Source organism: Rissa tridactyla, chromosome 13 (genome assembly GCF_028500815.1).
Source record: "Rissa tridactyla isolate bRisTri1 chromosome 13, bRisTri1.patW.cur.20221130, whole genome shotgun sequence".
Lineage (NCBI taxonomy): Eukaryota > Metazoa > Chordata > Aves > Charadriiformes > Laridae > Rissa > Rissa tridactyla.
The window spans coordinates 10,884,424-10,905,746 of NC_071478.1; the positions used below are offsets into that span (position 1 = coordinate 10,884,424).

Below are 21,323 nucleotides of genomic sequence, written 5' to 3' on the forward strand. Positions count from 1 at the left end.
AAAAAACTTAAAAGGTAATTACAGTTAAAAAAACCCTTAAGAATATACTGTTTTGATGCTCACCAAAACGTAACTATTTTTAAGTTAAATTCATCATTCAGGTGTCCTCAGACACTCATCCATCCAGTTTTATGCACACAAAACCATTAGCACCAACAAAGGCTGGGTTATTAACCCTGGCTATATAGCATCTTTCTGCACTTGAAGCAAGCAGAATTTGTACAAATTGCAGACTTTAGCACCTGACAACGCTTTACTAATCATACTGTAGTTTCCATTTTTACCAGAAATGGATTAAAACCTCTAAAGATTTTTAAATCTTCACTTGTACCTTCTGTAAGATTCAGCTATATTCTCAGTAATGCTGTTATTGAAGTTAGAAATGCTTAGAAATACTATTCTCTTACCAGCTGCATTAACAAAACTACATTCCCCACTATTTTAGTCTACATTTAAAGATGCTAGGAGTTAGCTCGCCTCAGGTTTAAAAGGCAAAGTAGCTATTATTCAACCACAGGTGTTAAAATAGCCAAGAATACAATTTGTCTTTAGAACCTAGAGACAAATTCAGTCCCCTATACACATCCCTATAAAATGCTAAAATTAAAGATTCAGTGAATTTCTGCATTGCGTCTGAACAATGACTAAAAAAATTTCTGCATGAGCCATTTTTACTATGACACAATACCTTCAAACAGGTTCAGATATTTAAATCACACTGAAGTTATTGCCATTTTAGAAATGAGTATAAGGCAATTGACAAAATTAGTAGTTGCCCACAAATTCAGGAAGGACTGTTTTGTCAAAGGACTATTTCCATTTTTGAGCCAAGCTAGTATTTTAAGATTCTCTATTGCCCGACAAGACAGGTTAGGTTCTATCTCAATAACCCTGTTAACACAGTGGGGATGGTGGGAAAGCACAAATACCTGGTGACCCCAGCAGAGGGGACACGACACTCTAGAATAGTCAGTATACAGTAAGCAACAAAACCATTTCGAGGACATTTCTTGGTAGTCTGTTACATACGGGTAAGTTTATCATTAGAATGACTTTAACAAAAAAAAAAGCATGATTTCGCTGAGATCAGTTTTAAAAATACTTACTGCTTTTTAATTTGTAGAACAGCACACCTATGGCTTCTAAAGTGACACTGACTAATCATCCTTTAGTTTAGAAGACTAAGACATTCTTCAGCCAAATGCTATCCAGAGAAATTGTTTTACTGAGTGGTCCCTCATAACTTGGCTCTTTGAGATTGCAGACTTGCATTAAGCATGGTTGTAATCCATGAACTGTAAACATGGATCAGTTAACCTAAACAGGAATGGAAACGTCTTGAAATCATTTAAGCATGCATAAGTAAAGAGGGGGAGAAGGTAATAAAATTAAGCAGGAGTTGTCAATATCTAAGATTAAGACAGAGTAAGTCATTCAAGTGTTGCCTCCCCTCTTCTGTACAATGTTTGACAGTGAAATCAAACTCACCCATTTTGCTGCTTTCATCGCTTTGCCCCTGCAGGCTAAAAATGCATTCCCAGTAAGAGTTCTTTAAATAAAAAGCAAATCCTTTAAATGAAAATTTAAATTTATTTTGAAATTTTTAAATGTCATTTCTATCAATTTAGACACACTGTTTGACATTATCAGATCAGAGAATTTACAGTGACTCATGGATAAAGATTTGGCTTTTACATTCAAATGTTAAGTACTTCAGAATAGCTTTGTCTTGTTATTTCCAAACCAGAAACACTAAAGAGCATTTTATTTTGCCTTTCAACCATCTTTGTTATTAACAGACTTTTGATATCTGCTGTACTTGAAGGGGAACATGCACAACACCAAAGGAATTACTTCGTTTGAATGAAGTGAGTACCTTAATTACAGTTCCAGATTTAAGACTAGTTCATTGTAGCATCAAAAGGCAGTGCTAAGTAGAAAGACAAGATTTTTAAAAAATATATTTTCCTCAGGTAGACTGCAGAGCCTGACCTACTTGGAAAGCCTCTTTACGAAGACAGCAAGGTCTTGCTATCCAATGTTAACATCATACAGTCTTAAATTTTAGCAAGCTCTGTACAGTTTTCATAATTATTTTGGAAACAATATTACAGAATTCCATCGCTACCCTAACACTACCCTTGTATTAGTGGTTAACAATGAAATTCAATTGATCTATCAGACTTTAAAATTGTATTGATTTTATTGCTTACTATAGTTTATTTTCCTACTCTCTAGCACTAACTTGAAACTGGATAAACACAAACATTTGCAGTGAAGAGATTTGATCAATTTGCCCATTCTGGCAAGGAGAGTGCTCCTTAAGCGTGTACAATTAACTGTTCCAAAGCGAATGTCAGACTGCTTCTCTCCAAGAGGGACAGCCTCCCACCATGCATTTTAAAAGTTCAGAACCCCTCCAATTTGTAAAAACAATGCAAGCTCTACAGCCCTGAAGACAAAGGCTACAACTTTTATGATATGCTGACACAGGGAATCTCACAGTAAGGTACTCAAACAGTTAAGATCCCTTTGTATACCCCTCAGAGTATAAGAGGCTGCTGCTGCCTTCAGTCAGCAAGCAGCACATCATGGAAGATCTGGGACCACAGCAACAACTTTGTGCTAGAGTCAAGCATTTGCAATATTAACAAACGAGGGGTGGGGGGAAGGCAGAGATTTTGATTTGTGAGAGGAGAATACTTGCTCAAGTCTCACATAATACATTTTCTCCCCCATCTTTATTTTCACTGTCTGATGGAACATCATTAATAGTGTGCCAGGAATGATCTATCACCTGATTCCAGAAGTCTGCTGCATTTCAAGAATCACAGGCACATTCCCTGCTCAGGAACACACAGCAGAAAAAGCGTGAAAGGTCTTATATTACAGTTTTAGAAGCCATATAAGAAACATGTAATCTTAATCTTCCCTGTTGGTAAAGTCTGTTAATCTAGTTAATCCACAGGTACGATGATATGTATCTCAACACCTAATGAAACAAGTGTATTCAGAAGCCTTTAAAGTATACAGAAAACTCAGTTCTGTCCTCTGATGCTGTTTTCAAGTTTGTTTTATTCACTCTTTTGGATGACTATAAATAAGTGTTTCCACTATGGAAAAGAAAGTTAGCACAGTACATTTTCATGACTGGGGAATGGATTTTCTGAAGACATCTTCATAAGGGCAAAAGCTTAGAAAAAACAACCTGAACGTTGAATTCAGTTCCTTATAAAGTCCCTTGTAAAAATTAAAAAAAAAAGAAAAAAGGAAAAAGAAAGAAAGAAAAAGGTAAAGGAAAAACTGCAAGGCCCAGGATGATTTATTGCTTTTCTTCAGTTTTTTCCTTGGTCTCTTTCTTCTCAGATTCTTTGCTCTCTTCTTTTACAGAAAGCTCTTCTAGTTTTTCAGCAACTTTATCAGCACTATCATTTTTGTCTGTGCCTGCTAAGAGATTGATTAGGGAAAAAGGTTACATACAGGCAGTAATGGATTTCCCTGTTACAAGGGAAAGAGCAGAGAAGTGGAGGGTGAAGGGTGTGGGGAGAGGCAGCTGGTATTTACAATAAGAACAAAAGTAAAGAAATTCTCCACTGAGCACTGGAATGATTCATTCCATTTCTTTTACTTCGGTAATTACCTCAGATGTCAGAATTCAAGAAATACCACTTGCATAATTTACTCACTAAATGAGGGCCTAATCATAGTGACTGAGAAACACGTAACATTTGGTCAGCTTTGCTGCTACCAGTAACAGACTCCATACAGTGTCCAGCCAAGTAAATGTCTTGAGTCCCTAGCTTCTTGCCTATCTTAATCAAAACAACAAGTCAAGTTCCGCAGTTTGAAACTGGGGAACAGGAAGTTCTTAAGACCGAAAAATTACGATTTAAATATTTTTAAGAACACTGACTGCAGACTATCGATACTTTAGAAAGACGGAAGTCTTTACACGGTGAGATGTCTTGTCGCATAGGCAATTCTGTGAGGCAGTGCGTTAATCTATTAACTAGAGAGAGACCTGTGAAGAAATGCTACAACTTCATACACATTAACAACTATAAAAATTAAGTTCTACTTGTATGATTATATATTTGTGGAATTTGTGAAGAGGAACTGGAAGGAAGAAATATCACGGTGGTTGCAGTGTTCACAATTCATTTGTGTACTATAAACCAGAAATGCTTCTTTAGTAGCTTTTCTAAAAAAAGCAATGTCCCAACAGCAATTGTAACAGCCTTCTACAAGAAAGAAGGCAATCGTCACTCTCGTGAACTATTACTCTCGCAGACAGAAAAAGTACCTGAACTGAAGACTGCAGTTCAGGACAGAGTGAGTCTGCTAAAACACAATGATACTCCAGGGGGCTATAAACAAACAGCTAGAAAAAGTGGCATGGTACTACACTGAAGACTTTTAACCTTACCTTTCTTTGCTCTCTTGTCTACTTCATTCCTGCATTCTTCAAATTTTGCCTTGAATTTCTGTGCATCTGTTTCAGTAAAGATAGAATATTTTTTCATTAGTTTTACCTCCTTGCAACATTGAATACTTCCAATCTTGAGGAAAGATACCCGAGAAGTTTTGTGTAAACAAAACTTGTAGGCACTTATAAAGTAAATTAGTTTAAAATCATACAAGATGCTATGCAAAATTCTTGAATCAAATCTTTGTTCAGAAGCTGTTTATTTTCTTTAGCAAGTCTATTAAAGCAGCTTATTTTGCTAATTACTTAAAACACAATGCCAGAAGGAGCTGTTTTGTAGTTATTGCAACCCCCAGCTGTCCCTAGCCTACAGGAACAAGAATACATCAGAGACTGCTAATGTGACCGACTGTGTGGAAAATACTGAATATTAGCTTTGAACTACTATCCTTATCAGCTACATTATACCCTAAAAGACCTCCACATCCTTATGGTAACTTAGGGTTCTTAGCATCAAGAACAGAAGATAAAGCCTGTTTCATGAGTACGGCATTCAGATTCAACACCCAAAGGCCTGAACTATTCCTGACTAGAATAGCTAAGGAAGCATAACTTTCGTTATGTTTTGGTCTAAGCCACCATTTGATTTAACGGTTGTTCCAATAATGTTCCTACACAAGTAATACAAGCAACAACATACAAAAGCAGAGCAGGCAAGGTATTTTCTAACATCAGAACTATAAAGAAGGTAACGTGGTATGCCAGCTTGGTCTGACTGACCGCATGAGGTCACTGTTGCCCCACAGGAATTCAGAAGCTGAGAATCCAGAAACTAGACCAGGAAGTTATTTGTACTGATTCCTTTTCAAGCATCTCAAAAAGGAAAGATACTTGAAGGGCATGCTTAAGTCTATTCACCCGTCATCTGCTTACTCAGTACCACAAAGAGTAAACAGGCAAAGTGGACTACTCCCTCAAGGCAAAACTCTCAGTAAGCGAGGGAAAGACTTTTCAAAGATGAGCAAATAGTTACCAAACTCCTTTAATTTCATATTTGATTAAGAAAGAAGCAAGCATTAAGCAGGTGGATCAGAAAGATTTGACTAAACAATACGATGTTGGAGATTTGAGGACAAGGAAGCAACGAAGATATACTAAGGTCTTCCCAGATGTAGGCAAATCCATCTAGTTTTAAAATATACAGCCATTTTGTTAGCTACCTAGCATGTAGGGAGAAGAGGTGGCTAACACACTAAACTTGCATGGCAAATGGTAAAGCAGGAAACACAACAGCACTTTTCCTCTTTCACTTTGCTTCTTTTTTCAAAAAAAAACCCCTACTTGGATTCAGTCCTAAGGAGCTGGGAAAGCTACACTGTCATTCATCCCTCCTAGCTGATCCATACGTAATTATAGACCTACATTCTGCTGTGGTAACCAGTGCAGTCACTCCAGAAATACCCAGTAACTAGTACGACAGTTGGGCCTGACTAGCACTTTTCACTGAGTGTTCCATTTAATCAAAACAAAGAAAATACTAGATACTTCATTTTAAAAAAAAATTAAAAAAATAATGAGATGTTCTGCTAATGCAGATGGACCAGAAGTCTCAGGTCAGTTGTTTCTTTGCTTCTAATGCAAAAATGTAATCTTAACCACAGTTGAGCACCTGAGGTAACTGAAAGCAAGCTGCATTTATTAATCTCTACCCCATAGCATCACTGCTTTTAGTTTTATTCTAATTGGCATTACACTTCCATGAAATAGCTTAAGTTAAAAAAAAAACTGCCTAGGGCAGAAAGCTCTACAAATATTACTGGAGGCCTAATTATTACACTGTTTGTCAACACATACAGTTAAGTGATTAACTGACTTCTCTCAGTTAAAGCAGTAATTAGCTAACACTACCATGCAGTGGAAAGATATGGCGTATGTACAGCAGTGGTTTACAGTACTATCTAGACACGCAGCGTAACATAATAGTATACAATCCATGTAAGTTCAGTGCCAGTCCACTCACTCTCTGCATTTAAAAATCTGATTGCCAGAAGTTCAGGCTTGGGGCTTTCATCTGCAAAGTCAGCATGTGTGTTCCAGACCCATGCCCTGTCGCTCCCAGCATTAGGCTTCAGCTCCATTAAGGGTGTGACTGAAAAGAAAGCATTAGAAGATGTACACAGCACAATAGTAAATGTTTTCCACACCATCCCCCATAAATCTTAACAACAGCTGACTGCAATGGTTACGTACTTTACACAGAATTACTTTTGGATAAACAGAAGACAATGGTGCCCATATATATTTTTCCTTACATCCTCAAATAAAATGATGCCAGACCACTACCCTATAAAAGAATGATAGATTCCCTATTGTTTAGAAGCTGAGAGTTTGATTCAATTCTTGTTTAAAACACATGATTTGACACTAAGAGAGATGCAGTCACTAAGCACAACTCTGAAGAACAGTCAAATGGTTTAGGAGGAAAAGGCATCCAGACAAAGAGCACACTAAAAATACTACTACTACAAAAATTGTTTTAAGAAAGCATTATTCCTACAATTAGTCATCAAATTTGGTTCATTTTTCTCCCACCAGTTTAAAGCACTATTACAAGGTTATTACAGAATTCTGCAATGCTGCCACATGTACACAGCATATTTTCGATCCATTTGTTCCTTCCCAGTAAATGGAGCCCTTTCCCTCTGAAACACTATAATTATTTCACCTGACTGATTGGAGAAGTTGGAATGTTACTTCTCACACTACTCTAAGACTTTTTGTATTGCACACATGAAGAATTTAAGCAGGGCTGGTTTTTTTCTCCCTGACCTCTGGGTCCCTTGTTTAGTTCGGGAGAAATCTGAAGAGTCTACTCACTTTCTTGCATGTTTTAAATTTAGAAATCAAATTACATTTTCTTTCATTTAATGTTTTGCAGAGTCCTTTTGTCTGCCTGTGAGTCGGCATAAATTCAAGAAATCTACACTAAAAGCAGGTTTCCCAGAAAAAAAAAAAGAACACTATAAGTTTATCAATTCTGTTTTGCATATGTGCAACATTTATTTACCTAAACAAAAGGTTTATTCTTATTAGTTGGTGACTACACTGCTTTCATATTTGCCATTTCATTTACTAAACAGGAACACCTGTGTCGTCTGAATCCTCTGACTTTTAAAGAAATCTACCCAAAGAAAATAAGCATTATTGCTTCTGATTTCAGATTTATATTAAGCTACTTCAAACAAGTTATTTCAAGTTATCTAAATGTAGTTGAACTCCGCAGAACACTATACACTCTTCATATAAAAACCTGAGTATTACCAAAGCAAGTAACAAAGCATTACCAAATTAGTCTACTTGTTGCTAGTTATGTTGACTTTCAAATCTGTCTTGCTCTTTCATGTTTATTTCTATTCAAAAAGGCTCAAAGGAACAAACCTCTCCTGCTCCATCAGCTCTGAATACACATTCTTTTTGAATGAGTGAGCTGAATATACCACGTTCATTTCGGTTTAATTCACACACAGAGAAAGGCACTCACAGATTAGTTTAGCATCTCAGTATCTGTTTTCTTATGATTAAGCAACAGCTTCTACCAATTCAAAGATTTACCTCAAAGTAGAAAATTATTACGCAATTGCTTATTTCTCATTCTTTTATGAAGACAAGCCATGATACATTAACTTCTTATACCAAACAGTATTAAGGCCTAAATTTTCTACACTCTGTTAAACATCACACGAGCAGCAATCACGTCTGTCTATCCCAGTTAAATTTTAAAGTGCCTTCAGAATACTTATCAGAGTCTGAAGTAAAAAAACCCACAACTTTAAGACTCAGCCCTGCAGTCAATCACCAAAACCAACTACAGCTTTTCCATAAGCACTCATTGTTTTTGATGCTTGTAGCCTTGTGTGCAGAGCAAGACAACTATATTTACAGTCTAATATATAACTGATGCCTGTTTAAAGACTCCCTAGGCTGCTACTAAAAAGCCACTGAGCTCTAAATCTACAATGTACAATTCTACAAGCTTATTTTTTTAAAAACAAAAATAAGTAGTATTGCAACGTATAACATACTATAATGGTTTGCACAGATTTTTAGGGTTTTATCCCTCCTCATGAGGAGGCGAATTGTTCCCTTCTCCTTGTGTTTCAGAAGTTTTACATCACCAGTTCCTCGTTCTTTCCATTCTGGAAGGTCATTCTCAGATGCAAATCTGAATAGCTTTGCTCGCCTTGAAGAACAGAGAATTTAAGAAGTTAGCCTGCATGTAGAAACATTTATTGAAACAGCATACACGACTGAACAGTACAGTTGTTTAGGTTTTTTTTTTTAAAGACACACAAGAAAGAAAACAATTCCTTTTGTAAGGTTCCCTGTTCTACTTCAGCATACAAATTTAAAAAATTTAATAACAAACTACTAGGAATTATGTAATTGCTATACTAAAATTCAATAGGTTCTGGACACACATTTGGGGGATGATAAACTATTTGGTCTAGGCAACCTTTTAAATTAAGGTAGCTAATTACAGGTTTTGCTTTAGCTAGAGTTCCTATATTATGAATACAACTGCTGCCTCTAACCAGCAGTATTTATTAATTCAAGAAGTTGAGCAGCTTGAGGCAAAGTCAAGAGTCTTGTATAATTCCAAGACCAATGTTTGATCAACTGTTAACAAAGTGCCTCACCCTCTAGAGTCACTCATTTCCTTTTAACTCCAAAAACCTAGTTGTTGCTATTCTCAAATCAGGAATAAAGGAAGCTTAGTGCTGCAGTGCATCAGAACATCAGTCTTTAATCTTCCAAGATGACAGTGTGCCAAAAGAGAAACACGAGTTGTTTGGGACATTAGTCAAAACTGACCCAAGAGACAGTCTGAGCTCTGCTAGTGCTCAGAGTCTTAAGACACTGCTATAGGAAAGGAAGCACCCACTCACACTACAGGATATATACAAAAAATATACTTTTCTATAAAAAAGCAAGGGATAGGGAGTTGTAATAAGCCAGGTTCTTCATGAGAAGGTGTCAGATGTTGGAGCAAGCTACTCTAACAAATGCTCTGATGCAGATAAACTATTTTGTTCCAAACCAAGTCCATCCTTCCAAGTCCCACTGGCATTCAGTAGGTGGTTCCCCTAAGTTTAGCGATCAGAGCAACCAGCATTCAAAAAAAAAGGATTCCTTTTTCTCTTTCACCCCTTTGTAGGCATAAAAATGAACCCACAGAGCACTGGAACTTACGCTTTTTAACTAATAGCTTTTGAATTAAAAATTTCTTCTTTCCATCCGATTCTGCACATCATGTGTGCAGGGAGGCCTAGCAGTCAGAGATCTCAGCAGGCTACTTGTCAGAAACTAAGCATTGCTTTAGTTTTCACCAGAATCTGTGTAAGGAGAACTCAAATCTCTCTTCCAAATGAGCAATACCCTTCTGCAATTAAGTAAAAGCAGTATTTTTTAAACCTATTTAAAGCAAACATATCATGGATCAAATTCAAAACACTTCTTAAGCTTTTAGCCTACGTGTTTCTTCAGGCAGATCATACATCTTAAGCAACAAATCAACCAAATTTAAGGATAAAACTATGTTTAAGACAACCGAAAGGTACTGCCACAAATGCTCCAATACTGTTCACGTCTATTGCTTTTATTGTTTCAGTGTATCACACATCATCCTTTACAACTATGGATGCACAGCAGCAACACTACATACATGTCTCATTTTTTACCCCAAGACACTTGTTTTATACTGTCATCACACAATTGCAAACCTCTAATTATTATCCAAGTTAATGTTTTCTTTTAGGCTAAACAATAGCAAATCCAGATTCATAACATCAGCTCCCTTCTGCTGTTCCAGACTTCAGAGTTCCTTGGGGTGTTTTTTATCAGTCATACCCCTACTCAATCTCTGCCACCACAGTAAATACCAACAAGCTAGATTACCACTTCGTACACAGAGATTCCTAGCAAGTTATCTAACTTTTTATAAACATATTCAAGTTTAACCTCAATAAACATTTAGATAATATACAGAAACATTCTACTTGCATCTTAAAGAGTTCTTCCTCATCCTCTTCCAGAGTTTTTATTTCTTGCTCAGGAAGGGAAACTATGGGCTCAAACTGAGGATCATGGTTAGAATCATCTGCATTTTCAGTAGAAGTATCATGCTCCTCATGTGCTTCCTGGAGAGAAAAAAAATATAAAAAATAAAAATAAAAACGACAAAACTTGCTACATACTTAAAATCTTGTATCTGTGTTTAAAATTAAAACATTTATGTCTATTCAGCAATTATATCTTAGTAACTGAAATACCGTGTAACAATAAAGAATAATTATTATAGCCAAAACCAAATGGCTTTAAAATCAACATACCAAGAAAAAAAAAAAAAAAGGAGCTCTTGTAGAGCTAGATGTTTTAGTCCTACCACTCATGAATCGTGCAGAGGCTTGGCCTTGGAGCAATACCTCTTGGTTACAGAAAAATAATTTCTTCAGCTATTTTTTCCCATATAATGTATTTTATGCCACTAAAGCACTACTATTTCTTAGTGGCTAATGACCTAACGTTAATGGGAAAAAAGAAAAAAACCCCACAAAATCAAAGCAACCACCCACTCCAGCTTGAAGGACAGAATACATTCAGAATTTTGTTACTCTTATATGAGAATCACCCACAGTGAAAGGTATTTTTGAAGCACGGTCAAAACACTAATGAAATAATTTTTTTGTTTTAAGACTCTTTGGGGAACTTTAGGTTATGGGTAAATTGCCAAAATACGACTTCTTATTTAGTTATTTAGAAATCTGCCGTAACATTCATTAAGCTTAAGAATTGTTTTTAGTATGTGACAAGTAAGTAAATGATAAACATCTCTAATACTTCATATACATGCACTGCTAAGAAGCATTAAAGTAGAGAAGCCTAGAAGGGAGATTCATCTGCAAGTTTAATGAGGCCACAAACAGCTATCTCAGGTCAAGTGATCTGAACTGAGACAGGTTTTTTTTGTTGTTGTTGTTTGAATAACAGAGAAAGAAAAAACGGTCTATACATCGAAGACTCTTAAATCTCATTTTCACTTTACAGATGGAAGACTCCACTCCTACAGGCTCTATTTAGAATAACCTTTACAGAGCAGGTACACACTAACGAAGCTGTCTATTTTTACTAAATACTGGGAAAAAAAAAAGGGTTAAGGGGGAATTAGGTAAGAAATGTTATAAAATAAATTGTGGCTACATCAGCAATATCACACCAGCTATCATTATTTCTGTGTCCCCAGAATTCCAGCATGTAAGAAAAAAGCGAGAAAGACATTAAGTCACATCTGTTTTCAAGAAACAGGAAAAGAAACATTGGCAAACTTTTACATATTGTCTCCTCCAGGAGTAAGCAGCACATCCCGTATCTTATCATCCGTCCTGCGCCTGACCAATTCATTACAGAAGCCATAATAAATGCGGAGTTCACAATGGCCACACACGAGAGAAAGCAGATCCCGTTATCACGATATGAGCCCGCAATACAGAGCACGTGGGGCTCTGCTCCCGCCGGGCCGCGGCACGAAAGGCTCGGTCAGCCGGGCTGGGGGAAGGGCGGGGAGGAGAAGAAAGGAGGGAAGCGGGGAGCGGGACGGCCCGGCATCGCCGGGGGGGCAGCCAGCGCCACGGCACCCGCGGGAGGCTCCGGCCTCCTCAGGCCGGGAAGAGAGGCCGCGGGCCGCTTCGGCCTGGCCGAGGGACAGGCCCCAGCAGCCACACGTGCCCGGGCTTCCTCAAACAGCCGGGCGCCCTCGGCCCCACGGCGCCGGGCCCTCCGACAAGGCCCAAGGCTCCTCCGCCCCGGACCTAGGCCTCACCTAGCCGCGGGCCCCCCGCCCGCCTCAGCCCGGACGCCCCACGTAACCCCCCACCACCAGGCCCTCAGGCCTCTTCCTCCCCCCCATGCCCCACCTGTTTCCGTTACCCACCCGCCTGCCTCCCATCTCACGGCCCGTCGCAGCTCGCCCCGCGGCGCCGCTCCCGCTCCCCTCACCTTGGTGTCCGCCATGGGGCCGGACTCGCTCCGCTTCGCTCGCGCCGCCGCCTGCCCGCCGCTCTTCCTGCCGCGCGCCCCCGCCCCTCCCGCCTTTACCTCATTCCCGCAGCCCGCGCCGCCGCCGCCACCGCGAGGCACGATGGGAAACACCCACTTTCCCTCAGCTCCCGCCCCGCCCCCGCCCCGCCGCGGCCGCCACCGGCACCGAGACGGCCCCGCCACCGGCCCGCGCCGCCGGGCACCGGTCCTGGTCCCGGCCTCTCCTGCCCTCGGTGAAGGCTTTTTTGTTGTTGTTGTTGCCGCCTTCTCCCAAGGTGCTTCCCATCAGCCCTCGCGGCATGGCGGCGGCCACCCCGTGTCCCGACCCAAGATGGCGCTCACGTGCGTGACGGATGGGGAGCAGCGTTTTAGTAGCTGTTATTATTACCTTTAAGCGACGCAGCTGACCCCGCACGCAAGGAACGGTAGCGGTGAGGGGCAGGCATTTTTAAAACAATATATATCGTTTCTTTTCTTCCCCTCATCTTTTTGCAGCGGTCAGTCGGGGACGCCAGGCGGGGCCAGGGTTGACCTGGTGTCCGGGCTGAGGGGGGCTGGTGGGAGCATGGCGGAGGAATGTGATCCCAGCGGGCCCGACCACCTGGCGGCTCCTGTGCCGGAGGGTGAGGATAGGGCTGAGGCGGGGAGCAAGGCCGATGGAGGAGGGGGCGGCCCCGCGGCCTATCCCGACGTGTACAGATACATTAAGGGAGACTTGTTTACCTCTGAGATCTATAAAGTAGAAATACAAAACCTTCCCAAATACATCGGTTTTAATGACGTGAAAAAGTTCCTTGCCAAATACGGGCTCAATCCTCACAAGATAAAACTTTTTGGGAAGCAGACATTCGCGTTTGTGACGTTTAAGAGTGAGGAGGAGAGGGACAAGGCCATGAAAGTCCTCCATGGGGTTTTGTGGAAGAGCCGGCACCTGAGCGTGAGGCTTGCCAAGCCGAAGGCTGACCCGATTGCAAAAAAAAGGAAGAAAGAAGAGGAGACGGAGCAGGGAGAGGCAAAGCGTCTGGCTCCATCCAACACCAGTGGAGAGGAGCCTCTGAGCAAGCAAATCGCAGATGTTGTGACCCCACTGTGGAACGTGCCCTACGAAGAGCAGCTAGCCAAAAAGAAGCAGGAATGTGAGCAAGTGCTGCAGAAGCTGACAAAGTAATGCCTGTTTGTAAAGCTACCGTAATGTTTACAAGTCTTGACCATATGTTGGGATATAGCTAAATTTGCAAAAATAGATATCTCTCAAATAAAGTAAGTTAGAGGTAGGTCAAAACCCAAATCCCCCAACAAAGGAAATAAAAGATAATCTGTGATGCTGTTGCTGTTCTCGGTCAGCCTGGAAAGATTGCTAAATGAAGGGGCATTGTGTTAAGGTTTGTTGTTCACAGGCCTAAGTAGAAGGATGTTTATGCCCTTAAAGTTTAAAAAAAAAAAGGCACTGTCAAATGGCATAAGAGGTAGTGAATCTGTAGAGATGATAAATCGCTATTAGGATTTTCTGTTTTAAAATCCCCTCAAATTTTTATGCCTGATCTGTGTAGATCAAAGTATCACTCTATCTCTTGCCTGACTCACTTATGTAGATAAAATTAGCATTCTTTTCACATATGGGTACATTGATAAGTCTAGTGCATACTTTTATATCTATATTTAACTCTTATTTTTCAGGTTACAGCTCTGAGAAAGTTGGAGGGGGTTTGCCTGTTAAAAAATTCTTCTGGAAGAAATATTCTTCATCTGATAATCTGATACTTTTTCATGCCCTATACAAAAAAAAAGAAAAAAAAAGTCTGTGCAGCTGTTTACCTCAGTTTTTCTAAATGTGTACTTTACAATTTTTGTTTCTGATTTGGGCAGGGAAATAGGAAACAACAACAGAGCTTTATTGCCTTGGTTGTTCCTGCAGAAGCAGAAGTATAATAAATTGTGTTGCCCAGTAGAGGGAGTGAAAGCATCACCGTTACAGGTAACGTAATCCTAGGTAAAGTATGGAACGGGGATAATGAGTTTAAGGTTAATTTAGTTATTTCATCTTAAGAGACAGTGGATATACTAAGTATTCGACGACTTCTTTTAATGAATGATTTTTATTTTAATGAATGAATTTTAGACATTGTTGCCTTTCATGTAAATATTGTGTGGAAATATTTACAGGAAGCAGAATAATGGTTACAGTTAAATGGATATTCTAACTTTAATATGCTGTCCCTGCAAGCTTGTTTTGTCAGCTAATACAAATATTTTTCAACAGAGGCAATATTTTGCTCTTTAACTAACAAGACTTACTAATACTTTATTGCTGTTAGTTCTCATGCATCAAAATCCATGAATATCTGCCGTATGAACCAAATGTCCTGTGTCCATTTGCAAATACGTTTAACTATATGAGGGTTGTTTCAGGAGAAGCTTGGCATGTACAAATAAGTGCTATGTAAATATCTTACATAACTTTATTTTAAATCTAGACTGAATATCGCAACAAATGTGAGTTCTTGATTGGGATTGGTGTAAATCAAGAAGACAAAACTGTGGGTTGTCGTCTTGGCAAATATAAGGGTGGTACATGTGCTGTAGTGGAGCCATTTGATACTATTCACATTCCTGCTATTGCCAAAAAAGTAGTAAAAGCTTTCCAAGACTACATAAGGTGAGCATAAGTAAAATGAGTTATCCGTAAAGGTTTTGATATCTTAATCAAAAATATTTATAAAATTAAGTATTACGAAAAGCTTAGCGTTTGTTCTGAGCTTTAAGACCTACGATATACCAGTCTCAATTTTCAGCCATTCTTTGACGTTTATGTCTTGTGTCTAAATCACTGGGTATTTTTCCCTTGCTCTCGCTCAGCTGTTCTGAGGTGGAGGGACAGATACCAGCTGAACACAGCTTTATTGCAAGCAGTGGGACGTATAAGTCTACAATAAAAAGTGTCTGTTATTTGAGAGCTTCTTCCACTAATTGTAAGGAAATACTCAGAAAAAGGCTTTTTAAGAGATTTAAGAGAGGACTTTGAATAACAAAGTTCAGTTGCTTCCTTGGATGAGGAGAAGAGTCATCCTACAACAAGGAATAAAATAAAAGTTGTAAATTTAAGTAGCAATGCTTTTTAGAAAAATGAGTGGTTTCTTTTAAAAGCAATTAAATCCTCAAAAATTGAAACCTCAGAAGAATCACAAAGTTTGAACTTGATATGAAGCGCAGAAGCCAATGAAGGCATTATAAAACGTTGTGTCATTCTCTGCATCCAGTGAGAAGCTGCCTATATCCTATCTATAATTTTGTATGGATTAAAATGGGTAAGAGGATTGCGTGAAGTAGGGACACGTTATTTTGCACTAGAAGATAGGATCCGTTCATCAGTCTCTCTTTTTCTTTTTTCTTAATTAAGATGTGGAAGTCATTCTTTTCTTGACAAATCAATGTAGCCTCTGTACTTAACATTTTTCATCACTTTGCATGATGAGCTGCTTTTGTTTCAAACTATTGAATGTTACGCAAAAACTAGTTCTCTGTTAAGTAACTGAGCTTCTGAAAATTGCAGGTCAACTCCTTACACGGTTTACAGCCCAGAAACCTATGAAGGTCACTGGAAACAGCTCACAGTCCGTACCAGCAGGAATGGCCACATTATGGCAATCGTTTATTTTAATCCTCAGGTATTTAAGTTGATATATAATGCACAGCACAGACACGCAGCTTTAAAATTGCATAGATTTGATTTTATGAATAGCGCATGCAAAAGAGAAATAGAATAATTACTTGCTGTAGTTTACCTTGCGTTACTATTCTTCTATTTAGTCTGATCGGTGCAAATGAACAAGTAATTAATATGCTTATAGAAGGCATACACTAAATCATATCTTTAAGTCACTAAGATTATTATTCTCCCTTCTTTCAAATGAAACATTTAGAAATTAAGTAAAGAGGAGCTAGCTGACCTGAAAATCTCTCTGGCAAAATACTTCACAGAAGGGATGGGAAAGAGCAGTGGCGTTACCTCTCTGTACTTCGTGGAAGAAGGACAGAGGTGAGGGAGTTGACTTTGCTTTGGGGGATTTTGCTGGTGGCTGGATTTTTGGTGATTGCAACAGAAAAGTAGGTAGCACTTCCGCACCATTATTTTGTCTATTTCATAAAAATATCAGCAACATTCCTAATTTGTTGAACAGTTATTTACCTTTTCCACAAGAGACTCCTGAAATTTCCTGTTCTCCTGTACTGTTCACTGGATAAAGGCAGGGAGAGTATCATGGGTGAACCCGCTACTAGTTGCTGGCTGTCAAGCTGTAGAAGCATTTCCTGCAGTAGATGAATATTTATTATTATCAACAAGTAACTTCTGCCTCCTTTCTTCCATATTTTATGTGATTTTTTTAATCTCCCCATCCTCTTCCACAGAGCACAAGGCTCTCACTGTCCTCATGTAGAGACAGTGTTGGTCCTACTGCTTACATCAATGGAACAATAGTAGTAGATAGTTTCTAAAATGATATGATAACTGTTGGCCCACCATAAATTACTGCTTAGTCTGTAGTACTGCAATTTTCAAGATGACTACAGCCTTGGTAAAAAGCGTAACAAACACGTTGGTTGTCTTTTTTTTATTTTTCCTGCCCATGCCTTGCCCCCTTTCCTCCCCAGGAAATCTCCCAATCTAGAAGACTTGCCTTTGGAGCACGTGGCTGGTGATAAGTACATATATGAAGAGCTGCTTGGCCTAAAATTTAGAATTTCTCCTCATGCATTTTTTCAAGTAAGGACGATATGAAGTTGCTAATTTTACTGGATTTACATTAATGCCCTTAAGCTTGGCTAATGCTGTGTAACAAGATGTTATATACCTAGAGATTTAATCTGTTATATACTTGGTGCGGTTAAATACCTTTGAGTGTTATGTTTGACCGTAAAAACAGTGAATGAGTGTAAACTTGATGGGGACATGTTGAAGACAACTTTTATTTTTTTTTACTAGTTCAGTATCACTTGCTTCCCATTGAATGGCAGCCTTTATGTATACAGAACATGCAATATGTAGTTCAGGAATCCTGGTAGTACTAATTTTTGTTTGTTTTTCTAAAACTTATTTCTTCCCTTCCAACACTTTAAAGCCACAGCAGGCAGCCGGTATCATTGAAATGGAAAGTATTGTAATAGGAAGGAAGTATATTATCATTGTAAATACTTTGAAGCTAAACTGTATTTTCTGCTATTTGCCACAGATTCTAGGCTACGTTTTTTTCCCTGCATAGTGTGTTTTGCTTGCTCTTTAAGACAAAGAATGTGCTTGCTCTAGAGGTACTGGTTTAGAAAGCTTACCGTACGCTGCTGGCTTAACCATAACGTGTAATTAAAGCAGTATTACAGACAAGGTTAAAATAAAACTTGCCGAGCGTACAGTCACAGTTATATTCTCCTGGTTTTGAATACTTACTACTTCCTTTTCAAGGAGAGGAAGCGTTTTTAAAGTCTTTTATAGCTTTATATATATATATAAATATATATATATATATATATACACTTCATAGGTTAGCATTTTGCTTACTTATTTTGCTCGTTGTCTCCTCTAGCTTCCAAACTTAGTTTTTAGGTACTGTAGAGCATGTTTTTGCCAGAACATAGGTAACAAAACATTATTTCTCAGAGAGAACTGAGTGAGACTTTAGCAGTGGAATGGTGAGCTCTTCATACATGCAAGATGAGGTCAGTTATGTGTGATTTTAACTTACATGTGAAGTTGACTTGTTTCTTAGAAACAAGAAAAACATGCTTTCCTAAAACTCACTAAAACACATTTGCTATTTGTGAAGAAGTAGACCTATTTGACACGTAATTTCACAGGTAAACACCCAAGCTGCAGAAGTTCTGTATACCACCATCGGGGAGTGGGCGCAGCTGAGCCCAGAGAGCACCGTACTCGACATCTGCTGTGGTACAGGAACCATTGGGATTTCTTTGGCGAAGGTGAGCGAGTAACTTCTCCTCCTGGATATAATCTACTCTTAACAGATGTAGATCTTTAGTTGTGCTTACAGTGAAAGAAAATACTTGATGTACTTGAAATGAAACACATTATATCTTAATTTTTTCAATTAATTTCTAATTAAATTGCCTGCAGTTTTACCGGATCATCATGAAAGCTCACCCTTGTATCGAGGAGCCTAAATTATTTTGAAACTAATTCAGTCAAAAGAGGAAGTAGTTCTGTAGGATAGCCAAAATTTACTAGAAGCTACCCACTTAGTGATGAATAACCAACATTTCTTATATCAATTTTAGAGCAGAGCCTGCTAGACCATATAAGGAAGTGGGCCCCCTGCCAAAAAAAAGATGCCAGTGTAACTAGAGTCTTGTTACATGCAGGTTGGGATAACTGGTGTTCATCCCACAATTTCAGTCTAAGAAGTCCTGCTTTATTTGCACAGGTCCTTTCTCTGCCCTTTTTCTGGCTGCAAGGCAATAATTCTCTGAGCAGGTACTTAGTCAGTGTTCGTGTCTAGTAATCAATTGCTGATGCTATGTATAATGGTTAAATTTACATTTACGTACCACAGATGGATCTTTTTCCCTTGATTCCATAGAAAGTAAAGAAAGTGATTGGAATTGAACTCTGCCAAGAAGCTGTGCAGGATGCCAAAGTGAATGCCCAGATTAATGGTTAGTTAAGCTAAAATGCTAAGATCGTTGTTTGTTAAGTATAGTAGCTGTATAGCTAGTTCCTCTTTACATTATCTAAGCAGCTTGGAATTACATGTTGTTGATAGTAATCTTGTCCATTGTAAACATTTAATCTCTCTTGAAAACAAATACCACGTAAATCTGTGAGATCAATTTTCCTGTTGACTAACAGGTAGCTTTTTTTTTTTTCAAAAATAAAACGTTTCAGTGTAAAAGTGAGATGATAAATTATTAACAGTAGCTATTTTCTGGTGGGGTTTTGCTTTCAGATAATGGAAGATGCTCGAGTTACTGTTGTTTAAATAATCTGAAATACCAGTGATTGTTTAAATTACACTGATTTCAGGGTAGACTAAACAATTTGTAGTTTTTTAATATCTGAGTGTACTGAAAGATGCTTTGACTAGATAAGTGCTCTGATAACATCTTTTCATTTTTCTTATAGAACTGAATAATATTGAATTTCATTGTGGGAAGGCTGAAGATGTTGTTCCTTCCCTAATTAACATATTAGCACCGCAGAACCCAATTACTATTGTAGATCCGCCACGAGCAGGACTGCGTAAGTTTGCTTTTCTCTTCAGTCTGTTGTTCTTACTGGTGTTTGGTGGTGAACCTAAGCGAGCACCAACGGGATAAATTAAGCAGGAGAGTTCAGGCATAGCTGGAAGCAGGAGGGTAGTGCAGTTGTGTAGTTCACCCTGGCGTATAATCTGGCACTTTTCTGCGAGTCCGTTGATACGCACAGAACTAGTGAACAGTTGTCCTGGTTTTGGTCACCTAGATTCGAAGGTAATTCTTGCCATTAGAAGAGCCGAACATCTGAAGAAGCTCATCTATGTATCCTGCAATCCCAGAGCTGCAATGAATAACTTTGTGGAGTGAGTATTTCTTGGATTAAGTTAACTAAGTAAATGTGGTAAGAAGAAAAATATGCCCTTCTTGGGAAGGGGGACAGTTGCTGAATTTTTATTCTTTAAGCTGTATTTCACCAGAAATAGTTGACAGCTGCTACACAGCAAGCTTGGAACTGTATTACCCAATGTGCAAGTAATAATGGAAATACAAGGGGTGGTGAATAACCCTATCATAGAGCTGAGGTTTGGGGAAGAAAAGCCCTCTCTTGGAAGAGTGGCAGCAATGAACAGTATACTGAAGTGTTCATGCCATTCTTCTTCCCCTTTCCCATCAAGCCTTTGCCGGGCCCCTTCCAACAGAGTGAAAGGCGCTGCCTTCCGCCCCGTCAAAGCAGTGGCTGTGGATCTCTTCCCTCAGACCAGGCACTGCGAGTTACTGATATTCTTCGAAAGGGTCGACTATGCAAATGGGAGCTCCAGTGAAGCAGCACCTGATGCCGCTCAAGTCACAACAGCAGGATACGACTCAGTGTGCGTGGATGGCACCGACCCACCTCACAGTGATGGGAACCAGGCGACTTCTGTATGTGTAGATCCTGCGTTTTGAAGAGCAGGAATCAACTTAACTCCTGGGAGATGCTCTCCAGAAACTACTGTTGCTTGTTAGCAGCTTCAGTAACACTGTTTCTGTAACATCCAGGTAATAAATCTCTGTACAACAGAGTAGTGGCAAGGCTTCCAAGTTATTTCATCATTTGAGTTACATTTCATTAGGTACTATACTATAAGGCCAAATCCTGCTTTCCTGCTCCTGCCCTCAGGGCAGTAATATAAATGGCAGCCTCACTCTTTAAACAGTTGAAACAGCTTTAAATAAAGCTTCCACAAGTCCACGCAGATACAACTATTTGAAACCAGGGCTGATTTTTAATGCAACACCGTCCTTGCCGTGGAGCAGTGAGCAGGACCCTGCAGACCGACCACAGTACCCAAGTAGGTCACCTTGCTGCAGGGATCCATAGCTGTCAGCACCAACTTTTTTCTGCTCTGCGAACCTGTCTAAACAGTGTTGTGTCTTTTGAGTGCGCTAGGAAAGATTTAGCCATCTTAAACCTTCTGTAAACCAGTCTCTTGCTAAATATTCACTAGGAAGCAACAAACTTGTGTTCTAACAAAAAAAGCTACAATTTCCACCATTGAAATCAGTTCTATTCCAGGACTGTACTGTCACTGATGATACAATAAAGGCTTTCTTGGCTCAC

At 39.2% G+C, this 21,323-nt stretch overlaps 2 protein-coding genes and 1 non-coding gene across 4 annotated transcripts; 1 reads left to right on the top strand and 2 right to left on the bottom strand.

Annotated features, from left to right (window-relative positions):
- Nucleotides 1-1,570: 1,570 nt before the first annotated feature.
- Nucleotides 1,571-12,634, bottom strand: RANBP1 (RAN binding protein 1). 2 transcript variants are annotated; one of them, XM_054219406.1, is made up of 6 exons: nt 12,479-12,634; nt 10,487-10,623; nt 8,509-8,666; nt 6,447-6,575; nt 4,427-4,492; nt 1,571-3,444 (listed from the first exon to the last, which is right to left on the bottom strand). In XM_054219406.1, exons 1-6 carry the CDS (start codon nt 12,491-12,493, stop codon nt 3,323-3,325), a joined length of 627 nt encoding a protein of 208 aa, XP_054075381.1. In that variant the 5' UTR covers nt 12,494-12,634; the 3' UTR covers nt 1,571-3,322. The 2 variants fall into 2 exon arrangements, with proteins under 2 accessions (XP_054075381.1, XP_054075380.1); XM_054219405.1 differs by having other exon boundaries at nt 1,571-3,447.
- Nucleotides 4,210-4,342, bottom strand: LOC128917320 (small nucleolar RNA SNORA77). The gene has a single exon (XR_008469255.1). It is a non-coding gene; the product is annotated as a small nucleolar RNA SNORA77 (small nucleolar RNA).
- Nucleotides 12,635-12,648: 14 nt separating the features above from the next.
- TRMT2A (tRNA methyltransferase 2 homolog A) lies at nt 12,649-20,782 on the top strand. The gene is made up of 11 exons (XM_054219404.1): nt 12,649-13,684; nt 14,387-14,495; nt 14,995-15,176; nt 16,071-16,185; nt 16,441-16,556; nt 17,171-17,282; nt 18,368-18,490; nt 19,108-19,183; nt 19,650-19,766; nt 19,989-20,085; nt 20,398-20,782. Exons 1-11 carry the CDS (start codon nt 13,086-13,088, stop codon nt 20,666-20,668), a joined length of 1,917 nt encoding a protein of 638 aa, XP_054075379.1. The 5' UTR covers nt 12,649-13,085; the 3' UTR covers nt 20,669-20,782.
- The last annotated feature ends 541 nt before the right edge of the window (nt 20,783-21,323 follow it).